The 17,382-nt window shown below is 43.6% G+C and overlaps 1 protein-coding gene across 1 annotated transcript in view; it reads left to right on the forward strand.

Annotated features, from left to right (window-relative positions):
- MYOM2 (myomesin 2) overlaps positions 1–17,382 on the forward strand; it is a 731,038-nt gene that overhangs the window by 76,118 nt on the left and 637,538 nt on the right. The window contains exons 3-5 of the mRNA XM_086926415.1: positions 1,258–1,386; positions 5,728–5,872; positions 6,020–6,177. Coding sequence (XP_086782541.1) covers positions 1,258–1,386; positions 5,728–5,872; positions 6,020–6,177 — 432 coding nt within the window. The remainder of the gene's footprint in view (positions 1–1,257; positions 1,387–5,727; positions 5,873–6,019; positions 6,178–17,382) is intronic.

The following is a 17,382-nucleotide window of genomic DNA, read 5'->3' on the forward strand; positions in this document are numbered from 1 at the left end:
GACTGCAATATTTTTGACTGTATGTGGTGAAATCAAGGTATTTTCCACCCGTATGGAATTTGGCAGATATTGAGATAATTACTGACTCACTCCCAAGTTTGAAGAGGACCAGTAAAGGGAGGACTGGATAAATCTGAACGTTTACACATGAAGATTATAATGCAAAATGTTCACCTTTCAATTTACATATTTGGTTCATAGTCCAGATGCTGCAAGTAGCCCACCCCTGATACAACTGTGATGTCTCATCTAAAAAAGAACACAACTACACATTTGTCTGCTGGCTACCCTTCACTTGATCTGCAATTACAAAGTTGTCTGCCCAGTGCTCAGGTCCATATCTCTTGGAACCCATTGACTTTCCACCCTAAACATGAGTAAGATGCCTTACCTAATACAGAAAGAGAGGGGAAATAATAAGGGCAGTCTCAGGGGAAGAATGTAGGGGCATATTACCAAGCAATAGCGATAATTATCGCTATTGCTTGGTCAGAGACAAAAATTTACCACAGAGCTGCGGCAATTTTTACCGCAAATAAACTTTGGTATTACCAAGGTTTATCGCAAATGCGATAAAAATCGCCGCAATGCATGAATATCGCTGAAAAGTCCGCGATATTCATGCATTAGCGAGCTAATGCTCTTAGCCATGTTATCCACCTCTCATTGGATAACATGGCTAAGAACTACTCAAGGCAGGTGTTAGCTTTTGGAGATATTCGCGCTTAGCGCGAATATCTCCAAAAGTTGGTAATAGGAGATAGCGATGTTAGCGACTGTTTCCAGTCGCTAACATCTTGGCACGCCCACTTTGCATGTCATTAGTGATAAATATCCCTGACATGCAAAGTGGGGCCCAAGATGGTCGCTATCTCCTACTAGCTGTCGCTAACTGGTGTTAGCGACAGCTAGGTAATAGGGAGATAATTTTATCTCTGCTTTCTTGGCTTTTAAAGCCAAAAAAGCGGAGATAAACCCCCTTGATAATATGCCCCCTAGTGTACCAGAGACGGACAATATAGAACAAGGTCAGGAAGCTAGCGAGATGCAAGACGCAGAGTTACACGCATTTAATGGGGCTATTTCGGATGCAAATGGACACTGGATTCAAATCATTGGAATAATGTATTAGGAACTGAAAAATGAAATTCAGAGAGAGACATCAGAAAAGTGCTGAAAAGTTAATTGATTTCATTTTTTCCTCATTTAATTAATTTCCACGGAATGCTAACTTGTTGTTTTGTTCCATTTATGAAGGAGGAGCACCGCCTCTACACAGGCAACGGCAGTTTCGTCGTCTTCGTACAGATCTTCTCAAGCAAAGCGGGGGAGGAGCTCCGTGGAAGAGGAGGGCCTAGAATACACAGTACCGACTTTTAGAAGAAGGTAAACAAGTTTATTACAGTACTCACACGAAAGTGCCGGCAGGAATGTAAACCATAATGCTTCCAAGAAGGCTCTTTCCGGTTTTTTTCTTCAGTTTTACAATACGATTGGCATCAAGATGTTTTAACGTGAGCATGAAAGTTGGTGAATTAGGGAATTTGTCATGTGGGAACGTGGGAACGTGCTACATGCAGAAAAACACGAGAACTAAACCTGAAGTATCTTAGTGGTGATGAATCAACAATGCTTAATAAAAAATAGAAAATATTGCTAGTACAGTGTATAGTTTTTCAGCACAAAAATAACTTGCTAAACGTTGAAAAAGCGGATATATTTTACGCCTGAAAGCCGCACACTTTTACACTGTATATGTCTCCAAGTGTGCACTGGAAAAACACAGTGTGCTACATCACAGAATAGTATTCCAATCAACTTGTACCAAATGCACCTGCCAACTTTAAAACTTACATTTTGTTACACAAAATGTATTAATGTACATTTATTATACACTGCGGGTGGTCAACGGACTTTGCCCTCATGCAGGTAGTCCTTGCAATATATTTGCACTTGAAGTATGGCCACAGGTGTGATGGGAGTAGGAAGTAAAGCACATTTCTCAACTGAAGTAAGAGCTTTAGGGCCTTGTGTGCTCTAAATATTGTAAATATATGGAATTATAGTTGGGTAACAATGATTAAAGGGGTGTTTTTCACCGAGGGGTTCTGAGTGGCATCTCATAGACAATGAAAGTGTAACTCGAGTTTTCTACGATGTCACTCAAAACCTCAAGGTGAAAACCTCCCCCCATCATTCACTGTTTGGCTATGTATAATTTTATGGTATGTATGGCCCTCAAAATCATCGGGCCTTGGTCTCAACTGCTAAACAGGGGTAGAGGAGTAATAGGGAGCCATTATCCATATACGACATGGCCTCTCCTCTCTGCCTCAGATGTAAAATAAATAACTGCCTTTCAGTCACCCAACCCATCACCCTTGTGCCATCCAGGGGCAGCTCCTATACGATGGCGGGGGAGCATCGCCGCACTAGTGAAATGCCGCAGACAGAAAAAAAATAAAATGACTGTAAAACCATTTTATTGTCCTATATTTTTCACTTCCAGTCTGCGAATCTAGGGTGGGGCCATGCTGCATCGTTAGCAGCTGGGTAGGAGTGGTGGTAGGCACTGTAAGTGAGCATGTCGGTTTGGTCGGCCATTTTAGGATGGCCAAACCAACATGCACACTTTGATATCTACAGACTGTACCTCAAAGATATCACCTGTGCTCCACTCTGCCCAATCCCAGTGCTTCTCTCGTGCTGGGAGTAATTGCATGAAATAAGTGCTGGGATTATATCTGGGAGCCTGTGCACCTAGGGATTCTAGTGCCATAGTAGAGGAGCAGTGAGGTGCAGTAAGGGAACAGAAGATCACGGTGGCCGGCAGCAAAAGTGTGTATTTTTTTAGTTACTTTTTCACCTCGCTGCCTCTCAAGTCGATTGCTGATGGTGCCATCTCATCTCTTTTCGAAAATCACAGAGCATGAGTTCACCAACAGGCTCTCAAAGAACCCTGTCAGAGCAGTCTGGAATTCCTTTATGACATACCAAAAATGGCTAACAGCTTTTATGAAGTGGCCACCTAGATTTAAAATCTGGTGTTCGTGCTAGTGGCTCTCAGTGAGAGCCAGACATTAAAAATAAATTCATCATTCAGAAAGGATTTGACACATTTCACTAGTGAGTATGTGCTCTTCCCGCATTTGCCTGCATCAGGTCTGATCTGGAACAATCACCAGAGGTGAAAAAAATACGCCTTGTATGTATTGTGGTAGCCAGTACGCAGTGTGCATAAACGTTTATATGCTGCCTACCCTGCCAATCCCGCTGTGAACACCTGGCTTGTGTGCCGGGGGGGGTTGTGCCTCACGTCAGACTTCGTACCTTATCGTACATGCCTACTGCGCTTCATAAATTTGCTGCTGCACGCTCAATGCCACAAGCAACATGAAATGTAAGTTAGGGCTAGCACTCTTGATGATTTTCAGGGCTCTTCTTGAAAACCAGATTCTGAACGCTGCTTGCGTCATCATGTATGCTAATTCACTTTCTTGACTCAAAATCGTCCATAGGTCTGCAACTGCAGTCAGGAGTTTTATATAACTATCTTGTCATCAGCAGTGATCATTTGCCAAAGAACTCAAGCTTCATCCATGAAAGCGGTTGCAGAGCAATTGCCACCTCAAAGATGGTTTAATTATATTGGCTTATAAGAAATAAGAACTCTTATCTTAGAATACGGCACTGGGCATGCCTATGCTCCTTAAAAATAGCAGCTATTGAACCGTACGCGGGGCTAGCCAATGATGTTTAAAGAAAAGACACAATATGCGTGTATAAATATTCCCATGCACACGTTACTATATATAAAAGTAGAACAGCATCAAAATAAACACAAACCAGAACAGTTCAGTATTTATAATGAGCATATCTTTGCTGTTACAAACACGAGCGGCCACCGATCTACTCTTAAGTACACATTAAAGAGCCCAATAGGTTGATTTTTGTTGATGCAAGTGACCAAACACCACAAGGCAGTGGAGAACGTCTCAGAAAGGTCATAATGGTACCTTCCCTCTGGGACTACATTTTACAGAAAGTGACGTAGGCCATGCAGAGAAACGATCAATTAATGATTTAATCATTGGCCCAATCGAGACACTTGTTACTTCGATACTTTGCTCGTTTATATGATTAAGTACATTTGTCCATTTTAATAATTTGTTCTACATTTCCGAGGTAACATATAGGTATATGGCAAACAACGTTTACAGATACTGAGACACAGAAAAATATTTCATTTTTAATCACCCATTAGCCATTCTGCACAGAGATATACAAAGACCATTATTGATTAATACATTGTATGACAATTATAAAGACTTAAAATATTGGTCTGCAAACTAGTGATCTCTTTATGATTGATTTAAAGCATTTACACATCGCTCAAAGTCAACTAAATGGAATGTTGCTTGTGAGAAAGTGGATTATTAGTTGGGGTGGGTGACAGTCCACCACAAGATATAATGTCAATATTCATGTTAGGTCCAGTAAAGGTTTCAGTAACTTGCCCACATACCCCAGGTGCGTAGGCATCCATTTGGGACACAACTAATTTCTAGTGTCATCTCTATTGCTGTAGAAGCCAAAAGAATATGGATGGAGACACCTCACTCACTTGTATTCGTGGCAAGCATCATCCTTAGTGTCCACCCTATACCAAGATAGGTGGATACTACCTGAGTGGATCACCACACACCCCTTCAGGACTCTACATCATCTAAGAGTTCAAATATATTTATTGTCTGGATTAATACAAGTACCAGATAAACTAAAAATATCGACAGGCATACCCAAAAATATATATTTGTATTGAGCTGGTACAATTTAAGGGCTTGAAGTTTGAGATTGTTTTCCCATTTTGTGTGTATGTGGAAATGGATTGAATAAGGGCCTACGTTCCAATATGTAAGATCATTGACAGGCTTCAATCAATTGCTGACATACCAGCTTAGTATACACAGTTTCATAAAATAACATGTATGAGAAAGTAAAAGGGAGCCCCTCTCAAGAGATATTTTTCGTACGAAGTTTTGTGCTTCAATTCAGATTATTTGGCCTATTTGATAAATATTTCTGTTTCGTACAAATGTACAGTTCAGTGGATAGATATGAATTCACTCAGAAATGCCATCTACAAACCTTACAAACTCCACTCAAATTCATTGAAAGTTTAAGCAAACTATTCAACAGGCTGTTTGCCATTCACATGCAATCCTCCCTCATTGCTAACCACAGGGACATACGTCTTACCTCAGAGGTCAGTGTTACACTGGCATATCTGCATCGCTCTGGGTTGGCAATGGTCCAGCACGGCTCATTGAGTAGTTTGTCTTACAAAGAGCTTTTCAATCTAGGCCAACTCCACTGGTAATTCAAGCCAAAAACTTTAGAGGCTCTGCAGCTCAAACCAGATTACTGCTGTAGTTACTCCTGTCATGACTCAAGTCCTCAGTTTTTTGCTATTCTGGGCATGAGCCATGGCTGGGATTCCACTTGCTTAACAGTCAGGCGAGACCCAGACACACAGGCCTGGACACAGAGACACTGATCTGCAGACATGCCACCTCTCCCCTCTTTGAGTACGCATGTCTTACTTATACCTATAGTAGTTGCCGTTTATAACCTGATTTAATTAAAGAAAGATGCCTCTATTTCAATGAAAGCATAAAAGTGCATTACCCATTGTGCTATACTATCTTTTAATGTTGTCACACACAGGACCGAAGAGGAAGAGGCTCAACACCGTCAGAGACATGAGCGAAGATTTCGATTTTCCAGTGAGCTGGACTACTTAGAACAAGACATTCGTGCGTCGCGGAAACTTGCCAGAGAACAGCTAGATAAATTGGCCATACAAAGGATGGTATGAACATTGTGTTTGACACCTTAAATGAGATTCCTCAACATGATCAAATTTGACAAACTTTATTTATGCAGGTGCTTGAAGATGTATTCTTTTTCGTGCTATATGTTTGTATTCTGAAATTATTTTTATTTTTTAATCTGAAAGGTGGAGGAAAAAATGGCTCTGGAGAGGCAAATTCACGAAGAATGCATAAGTCGAGCCCCTGAAGTACTGGTGCGGCTCAGGTCTCATACTGTCTGGGAAAAGATGTCTGTGAAACTGTTCTTCACTGTGCAAGGGTTTCCAACGCCTATTGTTCAATGGTGAGAAGCATGTTTTCTTGTCTTCATCCAATCGCTAAAACATGCCTATTTAATATATCTGTAATATTTCGAAAAGAAGCTTCATCGTGACCGTTTTCTATGTTGAATTTTTTTTCCTGCTTTAGATTTTCAACTCAGGCATAAGATTCAGAGCACATTTCTTGTTGTTGAAGTACCCTGATTTTTTTTTTACAAAGAAAGTCTATCACTCACATATTGTGCAACTGATAAATACATGTGTACACAGTGCTTGAAATGGAAAAAATACAAGTGCAGGTTACTCTGTACCAGAGTGCCTGCTTGTTTCTCTGAAATACCGGTACTCTCCAAGTAAAAGTATTACCTCTGTTTTGTTATGTTATTATATCTTCTATAGCGCACAATTTTTTCCATTGCAAATTTCACTAACTACTGACATAGAAAAGTTAGTAAATACGGGTGTGAGAGTAAGGGTCATGGGTGTTTACAAAGACCAGCAATACTTTTTGCACACAGAAAGTAGGAGATTTGTAGGTATCCATGGGCATTTTGCATTGTCTGTCTCACCCTGACGAGCTATGGTGAATCTGACCGCTATCCATTGAAAATCAACATAAAGTTCTCTGATATTCAAGCAGAGATTCACTGCATAGGTAAGGAAGCAACCCCATCTCCCGAGAAAAGTTGAGAAGTCTGGAATGGAAAATCTAAAGTACTGTATTGGGCTTTGAACATGCTCAGAGGAGGCAAGTACAGAGACTAACAATATTGGTGCCACACTTTTCTCTGCTCCAACTTCGAGGCTTCCCACCCACAAACCCAGCTCTAACGATTGTCAGACACTGAGATTCAGTGGAATACCAGGCAAGAGACATGGGAGGAGTCTCGTTTATGAAACACAGTCCCCACAGCCTCCCATTGCTATTGTTATAAAGTTTGGTTAGTAACCATAGATTTGTATATACCTCAAGGTATTGCTTGATGCAAGGTAATGGAACATAAATACCAAATCATGGAGAATCGTTCCAGGAGAGCCAATCCTTGGTTAGTTTGTGTCCCCAAAAGGGCAGAGGGAAGACTGAGCAAGCAGCAACATGAGGGGGAGATGATTAAATGGGTGGCAGAACTTCTCAGATAAACTGTCTTCCCTAAAAACAATGGTTCACTCTCAAACGTTCTTGCCATAGACATCACAAAGAAACAAAGAGTCATGAGGTCTTGATCCCTGAAGTCAAGATGCTTGGTGTTTCCCTCTTAGGGCCCGATGTAGGTAAATCTCATTTACCAACTCTAGAATACCGAATTTTACCGATTCGGTATTCTAGATTCGGTAAATGAGATGTAGGGAAAAAATCGGTAATTTTTACCGAATCGGTATGATTCGGTAATTTCCGAATCGGTATTTACCGATTCGGTAATTGCCATTGATTCAGGAATCAATGGCAATTACCGAATTGTCAAGGGGACAGGGTGTCACTTTGACACCCTGTAGCACCCCTGATTCTGGTATGAACGTGTGTCACATGGCACAGGTGTACATGCACAGAGGTGCATGTACACTCAAATTCGTTATTTACCACAAAATAATGTTTTGTGGTAAATAACAAATTCTTAAGGGCCTGTGGCACTGTTTTTAGTGCCTCTTACATCTAGATTTACAGAATCAGTAAATTTACCGATTCGGTATTTTACCAAATCGGTAAATTTACTGATTCTGTCAAATTGAAGCCCCCTACATCTAAAACTCCAAATACCGATCGGTAACGGCCGAAATCGGCCGTTACCAACCGGTATTTGGCCACCTACATCTGGCCCTTAATCGTGTCCTTAAGCATTAGCGGTCAGTGGTGGGCGTGCTGCCGGGCAGTGACGTGGGGCGGGGGTAGTAAACTATGGAATACAGCCAAATGCAGGTAAGTAAACATATAAATAAGTAAAACAAATTTTGTTGCACGCACTGCATCAATTTGGCGATGCAGTGCCCTCAACAAAATTTGTTTTATTTATTTATATGTTTACTTACCTGCATTTGGGCATATTCCATAGTTTACTACCCCCCACCCTTCCCCTTCCCTGCCCCACATCACCGACCGGCATCCCTCCCACCACCGACCGCTACTGTCCTTAAGTAATCTCAAAGTTAATTGAGCCGGGTCATTTCTCATTTATTCACCAACACTGATGAGGGTAGACACCTCCCAAGAAAATTTTTAGAATGGAGAGGGCATGCCTAGTATCTTAGGAGACCAATAGAAAGCTGATGGGGAAGATCTAATCAAGTTGTCAAAGCAGATTTTTTACTAGTTGGAATTGGGGAGTACCATAATTCAAGTTAGTGACACAAATACTGAACCTATTCTGCTTGGAATGGATAATACCATGCCATGGCTGTAGATTCAAATCCAACTCAAGAATGCATATATTACAGGTTAAAACTGATGCATCCTTTCTGGGATCATGACTCGAGCCCCATACTATTGTTTAGGATACCTTTTTCCTTTTCATCTATTCCCAGGGGTAGAGACTAGGTAGGGAGGTACGGACACTATTGGTAACATCCCTAGGGAATGTTATGTCTTGGACACTGGGTAAGTGAAGGAAGAAGAGTTTGGAAAAACAAAGCACACATCATTGATAACAATTACACTGTATCAAGAAACGATTAGAAATAATACCCTAAATGTGGCCCAGGATGAAATGTTACGAAATCTGCCACTAAATACTAACGATTTAATAAATAAAGGAAAATGTGGAAGCAATCCTTCCTTAGACTCTTATAGAGTAAAATTATTGATGCTGCGGGAAACACGTATTGCTAAAACAGATAATGACAGGCTTAGATGGCTGTAGAGATATACATTTTTATGGCAGCAAACGTTTGTGTGGATCCCAAAAACATTTGGACCTGATTTGGTAAGATCACAAGTAGGGGTGTTCAAAGTTGTGAAGTTTTGAGACTAATAGTGCCTCTTCAATTTTTGTTCTTAAATTAAATAGCATGAATGCTTAAAAACATAGAAAACGGAGGGGGGTCACTGGTAAGCTTGAAACATAACTTTCTATATACGCAAGCATTGACAAAGCCAATAGCTCTGGCCTTTGGGACCTACTGGCTTTGCCAATGCCTTTGGGTGATGCTTAACATCACCAGTAAAATGCAATGCTTTTTCTCTGTGCTGTTTCATATTGGCAACATTGTCACACTGACGCGTTAGTGACCAACCTTAGACCTGGGTATCGCTTAAATAGGTCAATAAAGACAACAATTGTACGTTCATAAAATCTCTTTTACGGAGGGTTGGCAGCAATGTGTTGTTCTCCCAAAAATACATACATATTTCTTAAAAACATGGGTAGGGACAACTGAGGAGCAGGTCCCGGAATGGGTGCAGGGGAAGCAAAGGGTTGGTGGGATAATTTAAAAATGAAGCTGAGTGAAATGTAGTCCACAAGGGAGAGGGCAACACGGGGGTGAGGAGAGAACCAAACGATGGAGACAGCAACATGGAGCATGGGGCCAGGGAGAGGTACACAGGAGCGAAAGAGAGCAGCATTGAGAGGGAACACGCACAGAGCCAGGGGCTGGTATTTAGCAGAAGGAAGAGAAACACAATTGGGAGATAACTGGAAAACACATGCATTTTTAACGCGTGCTTAACCAAAAGAAAAAGTAGTTCCCTAAAAGTGAGCAGTAGCAGGACTTAAGTAAGTCTGTCAAGAAGATGGAAAGATTCTATGCTTTATGGAAGAAACAGGGTTATGAGGGAGAAGGAAAGTCATCAAATAAGGAAGGATATAAGCGTGACAATAAAGCTAACAGTGATAAGCAATGGGTAGTATTTAAGTCCACTGTCAGTGCTAGGTAAACCCTCAATAGGTCTTTCGCAATCAGACAGCTTGTCTGGTAGTAAAACCTAATAAATTAGATCTTGAAAAGTCGAACAGGCATATCTGTGATCACCCTCTAGCTAATATCTGCAAACAATGAAAACCACCTACCCCAATTGTCTCTTCTCCAACTCCATTCTGTTTATATTTGTCCAATCGTTTTTCACTTTACATATTTTGAGGACTAGAAAAAATTACGTATATAACATATAAAGGACTGGCTATGTTTGTCCCAAATGTTACTGTGCATACTCCCCAGCCACCTAACATTTCCCTTTTCCTTACTTTCTTATAACTTCTTTTTCTTTCCTCCTTTAATTACCCTGAGGTGGCAAAAGAGTCACAAAAGAAAAAAGTAGGGACAAGAAGAGTGAGATAAAGGGAAAGGCAGTGTCTTGAAATGGGTTAAAGAGGCAGAGTGTTTCTATCTGAGGAACGTGGAGAGCTCTTTATAAGAGCAGGGGATACAGCATATAATAGCCTTCAGGGCTGCTAATATGATCTGGTATTATGGAAGTATGGAATGATGTGATTGGGAACAGCTCATGTAGAGATAAGGATAGAATGAGCGGTGTTGTAGACATGCATATCAGATAGAAGTCCGCCCTGCACGTTGTACAAAGTAATCACCAAATTGGACTGATATTTGCGGTTTGTAGATTCAGTGGTAGGGGTATCACTACTCTTTGCTTGATGAAAAAATGGAGGTAGGCTCCTGAGGATCGCAGCAGTCTGAAAAACATTTAAGTAAGTCGGGTCTGCTTGCATTCACTTGCCAACATGATGTGACAGGTATGCAGAGTAGGAGGAAGAGCACACAAAGAATCATCAGTGATCTTGCTTCCAAGGGTGGTGGGACTCCCCACTTTGCCATTTACACCTTGTGACCAATAGTCCTTTTATGGGGTTGAGTTACACCAGGAGCTGAATGGAGACCATGCTCATCTCTGTTAATGGTGTATGTGGTATTGTTGCAGTTTACCTGTGATGTCGGACATAATTGTTTCTTCTCCGTCCCCAGTTTGGTAAGCACTCTTTCTGCTACCAGAAATATTGGCTCTTCGTCTACTTTTTGGCCACCTCCTAAAGACTGAGGTTTTGATGTTTCTACTTATTGTTATGTCACAATATGTTGGACTACGTTATGTTATGTTATGTTAAGTTTTGTTATGTTATTTTATGCTATATTCTATTTTTACTCAACGGCTGGTTCAAGGAATGGGTCATTTACCCCAGACGACTGACCCTGCCCCTGATTTACAGCATCAAACATAAGCCTGTGACAGCTGGTAAAAATGCCTAACCCTGAATCACTGTCAACGACGGAGTCCTAAGCATCTTTCTAATACGAAGGAAGTCTTTATTTACTTATTCTTTTTTAGGAAGACTATTAGATAACAGAGTTCCCTGCACTCTCAGTCTTTGTCTGTTCACCCATGTACTATTGTACTTAGGATAAACAGTCCAACTGAGTCTTACTACCACGGATCTCTTTTAAATCTATATATTTTTTTAACTGGTTTTAGGTAAGCCAAGGCATTTTCAACAATTTCTATATGCACCATACATAAATCATAAACTGAATAGACTGTTTAACTTGTAGACCATTGTTAGACCTGGCTTATCCAGCTGGTTTATCCCCAGACTTTTCACTTTTTGGCCTATCGTTTCAGACCTTTTTTTGTTGGTGTTATGACTCTCAGCACTTCACCACTGCTGATCAGTGCTAAAGTGAATATACTTTCCCTGTAAAATGTTATGATGGATTGGTGTTTACATGATTGGTTATTTGATTTACTTCTAAGTCCCTAATACGGTGCACTGTGTGTGCCCAAGGCCTGTAAATGAAATGCTGCTAGTGGGCCTGCAGCATTGATTGTGCCACCCACAGAAATAGCCTTTCAAAAGTAACTCAGACCTGCCACTGCAGTGTCTATGTGCAGTTGGGTTTGCCGCCAATATCGACTTGGCAAGTGCAGCCACTTGTCAGTCCCTAATCTTCCCTTTTCTTGCATTTACTTCACCCCTAATGTAGGCCCTGTGGGCAGGGTGCTGAGTATGTTAAAGATAAGACATGTACTGGTGTGTGTGTGACATGTCCTGGTAGTGAACTACAGAGCAATTTGTTTTTCACTATGGAAAGGCTATCTGTTCCATAGGATGGAATGTGAGTTTATTTAAAACATCTTATGAATATAACTTACCTTCAGGACAAGATAGGAAGATAAAGTTTAGTATGCCTGAACTCAGAATCTAAAGATGCATCTTTTAGTAAGGATGATTACATTCTGGGTTTGAATATTCCACTTTTAGAAAGTGGGTATTTTCTTGCTTAGCCATTCAGTGTGTCTCTGCTAGGTTGGTGTATTGACTGACTGGCTTTGGAGTGACAGGGCATTGGGATGTGCATTCTCTCAGACAGCCACAGAAGGGGGGGTTTGATGTGAGTCCTGCCCTTCCTGAATGAGTCAGGGCTGGGCTGAATAGACCTGGGCCGCATTTAGAGTTTGGGGAAGAGATTTCCTTCACACCTGAGTGGGCCTGGTCTGCCTTGGACAATGCTGTCTCCACCTCTTGCCGGAGAGCTGCACCAGAGAGGACAGAACTTGTTTGGGCTCGGCAAAGATCTTCTCTGCCACCAGAGAACAAAGGAATTTGTGCTACAAAAAGTAGCGGGGCCCAGCCCCCAAATTTCAGATTACTTCTGGGATTCAAGAGGAACCTTTGCCAAGAATAAGAGCTGGAGAAACTGAGCAGAAGTACTGCCCCTTTGCTGTGTACTGTCTGGGGTTGGACTGCAGTGGCTGTTTCTGCCAAGCAAAGGACAATGACTTTGCTGTGTGCTGTGTCTCCTGCTTGTGGAGGATCTTCAAGGTCTTGAAGCAGAGCTTGCCTCCTATTCTGAAGTCTTAGGGACACAAAGACTTCACCCCAGTTTCCCCTTAACTCCATTGCTGGGAGTTGTGACCTGCCAAGAGTTGCCTGCCAGTGTTCTGGGCCTCTGGAGGTTGTTTCTGGGGCTGGGAACTCCAAAAGACTAAAGAACTGTGAAAATTGACGCATCGCCTGGTTCCGACACAATGCAGCAGTGCAAGAAGAAATTCTGATGCATCGGTGCAGCCGAAGAATCGACGCAGCGCCTGCCCACGGCTGAAGTGTCCGCTGAGCGACGAGTCCTGTGCACGGATCTACAATGTTCGAGATCACACAGGCCCTGCTGTGTAAGAATCGACACATCAAGGGGACGGGGGAAGCGTGAGCCCCTTCCTCTTTGGGGGAAGAATTGAGGGTTGGATTGAAAATTGGATTGGTAGAAGCCTCTTCCAGAGCCTCTGAACCTAGCAAAGGGCCTTTGGTAGTTTCGGCCAGAACATAAAGAAAGGCTCCTTCTTCTGGCCCGATCAAAAGGTTTGAATTAAAAATACGCTTCATGTTGTTTTGGGCCTTATCTAGGACGGTGAAGGTTGATACATGTTTGCCAATAGACTTAATCATGTTTTTGCCAAAAAGGAGGCCTTTAGGGTTTAATGAAGGTTCTTCTTCGGCCATGTCGCCCAAGTTTAGATTAATTTTAGTGAGAAGGGCTCTCCTTCTTTCGGTATTAAGGTTGAAGTTAGCATTGCTGAGGAAGACTAGCACCCTTTGGCTCCAGCCTCTGATCATGTCAGTGTCCAGAGGGACATCATTGATATGAGAATCTTCTGCTGCGTCTAAGATTCTGGAAAGGGGACCCAGGATGTCACGGAGGTGATCCTGGAAGCCCTTAAGGCACTTCTCGATACCCTTTCTGGGTTCCTTTCCCAGTTTAAAAATAAATTTAATTAAGTCAGGATCTAGGTTAGGCGTCTGGCAGACCTTATCTTGAATAGATGGACAAGGACATTCCCATCTGAGGGTTCTCCGAGTCTGCCTTTCCAGGGTATTTCTGAGCCATTTTTTAATAAATGTAGCCACATGTTCTTGGGGAAACTAATCTGAGCTCCTAGGATAGGATATATTAAGTGGTGAAAACATTTCCTCTCGGAAAGGGTCAAGGACGAAATCTTTAGATGACGATGGTGAGACATCATTAAGCTCTTCTTCAAAATCAAGGTCCTCATCACTGTCCAAATCAAGGATAAATTCATCTGAAGGTTCTGGAAAGAGATCCTCCTTTTCTGAATCTCAGTTTGTAATATATTGAGCACACCGATCTTTTGTGCCACTAGGGACACCCATGTAAGATGTGCCGTGGGAGGCACCATAGTAATTTGTGCCACTAAGGACACCTGAGTAAATTGTGCCACTAGGGACACCTTTCAAATTTGAGGTGTGAGGACCTCCTTTCATGAATGAGGTGCTACAACCTCCCAAGTCATTTGAGGTGCTAGGACCTCCCATGTTTCTTTTAGTATAAGGCTTGGAATAAATACTTTTTTTTGCTTTTTTACGCTGGTTAGTAAGAGGGAGGTTGAGAGAAGTTGGCCCTTCACGGAGTTTGTCTTGAGAGCGGAGGGGTCTTTTAGAAGACATAGGCTCCTTAATGTATCTAAAATACAAGATCTCATTTTGAAGGAACTTTTTAAAGGATTCGTTGTTGTAAATAGGGGAAGAAGCTTCAGCATCGTCATCTGAATTATTGTCCGACATTATGGGGATAAATTATGTAGAAAAATATGAATTTCCTAAAACTTGTTTCTCCTTCTCCTTTTTATTTTTATGGATTACTGGAAGCGTTATGAAGTAGTCTAATCAAAAAACAGATTCCAAAACAGTCTCCGGTGGCAGCCGGTAACTGACGAGTACGAGCGCTCAAGTTCAGCTGCCACCAGAGTAAATTAGAGGAATGGCCCTTAGGGGGAGGCGCGCGTTGCGCTATTGTTGCCAAGGACCGTTCTTCAAATCAATCAATCAATCACAGACATTTATATAGCGCACTACTTACCCGGAGGGTCTCAAGGCGCTAGGGGGGGGGGGAGTGCTGCTACTGCTCGAATAGCCAGGTCTTGAGCTTCTTCCTGAAGGAGAGGTGGTCTTGGGTCAGGCGCAGGTCGGTCGAGAGGGAGTTCCAGGTCTTTCGGCCAGGTAGGAGAAGGACCTTCCTCCTGTTGTCGTTCTTCGGATGCGGGGGACGGCGGCGATGGCGTGGCTGGCTGATCGGAGATGTCGTTTGGGAGCGTAGAAGTTGATGCGGTTGTTGAGGTAGCTCGGGCCTTGATCGTGTAGGGCTTTGTGTGCGTGGGTGAGGAGGCGGAAGGTGATTCTTTTGTTGACGGGGAGCCAATGCAGGTCTCTCAGATGTCCGGAGATGTGGCTGTGTCCTGGGATGTCGAGGATGAGTCTGGCTGAGGCGTTCTGGATCTGCTGGAGTCTCTTCTGGAGCTTGGCGGTGGTTCCGGCATAGAGGGCGTTGCCGTAGTTCAGTCGGCTGGTGACGAGGGCCTGGGTGACCGTCTTCCTGGTCTCGGTGGGGATCCACCGGAAGATCTTCCGTAGCATGCGCAGGATGTTGAAGCATGACGAGGAGACGGCGTTGACTTGTCTGGTCATGGTGAGGGAGGAGTCCAAGATGAAGCCCAGGTTGCGTGCGTGGTCTGTCGGTTTGGGTGCGCTGCCCAGGGCGGGGGGCCACCAGGAGTCGTCCCAGGTGGAGGGCGAGGAACCCAGGATGAGGACTTCCGTCTTGTCTGAGTTCAGTTTCAGGCGGCTGGTCGTCATCCACTCGGCTACATCTTTCATCCCTTCATGAAGGTTGGCTCTGGCGGCGATGGGTCGCTAGTCAGGGAGAGGATCAGCTGGGTGTCGTCAGCGTAGGAGATGATGTTGAGGTTGTGTTGGCGTGCGATGGCCGCGAGGGGGCTCATGTAGACGTTGAAGAGGGTGGGGCTCAGCGAGGATCCTTGAGGGACGCCGCAGATGACTTTGGTGGCCTCTGACTTGTACGGTGGTAGACGGACTCTCTGTGTTCTTCCGTCGAGGAAGGAGATGATCCATTCCAGTGCCTTCTCCTGATTTCCGACGTTGCTGAGGCGCTGCACTAGGGTGCGGTGGCAGACAATGTCGAATGCCACGGAGTGTCAAATGACGCGCTCGAGCGGTATGAAGAAAACACCAACATACGGGCACATTTGGGAGAACATAATAGCGAGACTCCCTGGCGTGCGACCAATGCGCAAACACAGATGGGACCGCAGGGTGGGGGGCCACCAGGAGTCGTCCCAGGTGGAGGGCGAGGAACCCAGGATGAGGACTTCCGTCTTGTCTGAGTTCAGTTTCAGGCGGCTGGTCGTCATCCACTCGGCTACATCTTTCATCCCTTCGTGAAGGTTGGCTCTGGTGGCGATGGGTCGCTAGTCAGGGAGAGGATCAGCTGGGTGTCGTCAGCGTAGGAGATGATGTTGAGGTTGTGTTGGCGTGCGATGGCCGCGAGGGGGCTCATGTAGACGTTGAAGAGGGTGGGGCTCAGCGAGGATCCTTGAGGGACGCCGCAGATGACTTTGGTGGCCTCTGGCTTGTACCGTGGTAGACGGACTCTCTGTGTTCTTCCGTCGAGGAAGGAGATGATCCATTCCAGTGCCTTCTCCTGATTTCCGACGTTGCTGAGGCGCTGCACTAGGGTGCGGTGGCAGACAGTGTCGAATGCCACAGAGTGTCAAATGACGCGCTCGAGCGGTATGAAGAAAACACCAAAATACGGGCACATTTGGGAGAACATAATAGCGAGACTCCCTGGCGTGCGACCAATGCGCAAACACAGATGGGACCGCAGGGTGATTCGATGGTGCGAGATCGTGGCTGGGGCACGAGCGTCGCAGAGACAGAGCAGGAGGAAAAGCCGATCTCCCTGAATAGGGAGAAGGTGGTGACTAAAAGAAACCGGTTATTCAGCCCCAACCGGTAAGAACTATCAATAGGAAGAGATTGTGAAGGAGGTGGGGATCCGGGAGGGATTGAAGACCATAAATTGGATTTCAAGGGGGGAAATGAAGTGGAAAATGAGGGGAAAGAAGCCTCATCAATCGATCCTAATGTAAAAGGCACAAGTAAATAGGCAGTCTTGAAGTTAGCATTAAATAAAAAAAAATTGAAATCGTAATAGAAGGAAACGTATCTGCTTGCGAGCCTCATTTAAAAAAGACTGTTTCCTTAGGGCTCATGCCTTTCATACCTCTTGTTCATTCCATTCTAGAACTGTTTGTTTATGATGTATTGCAGCTGCTTGTGAGTGCATTAAAAGATTATGCATAATGTTAGCCTCCGGTCTTGTAATGAAATCTGACTTAAGCATTGCATTGCCCTTGTGACACCATGCTTGATGCAAGGGCAATGCAATACTATGATAAATCTGGGCAATGGTCT

Source organism: Lissotriton vulgaris, chromosome 6 (genome assembly GCF_964263255.1).
Source record: "Lissotriton vulgaris chromosome 6, aLisVul1.2, whole genome shotgun sequence".
Classification (NCBI taxonomy): Eukaryota; Metazoa; Chordata; class Amphibia; order Caudata; family Salamandridae; genus Lissotriton; species Lissotriton vulgaris.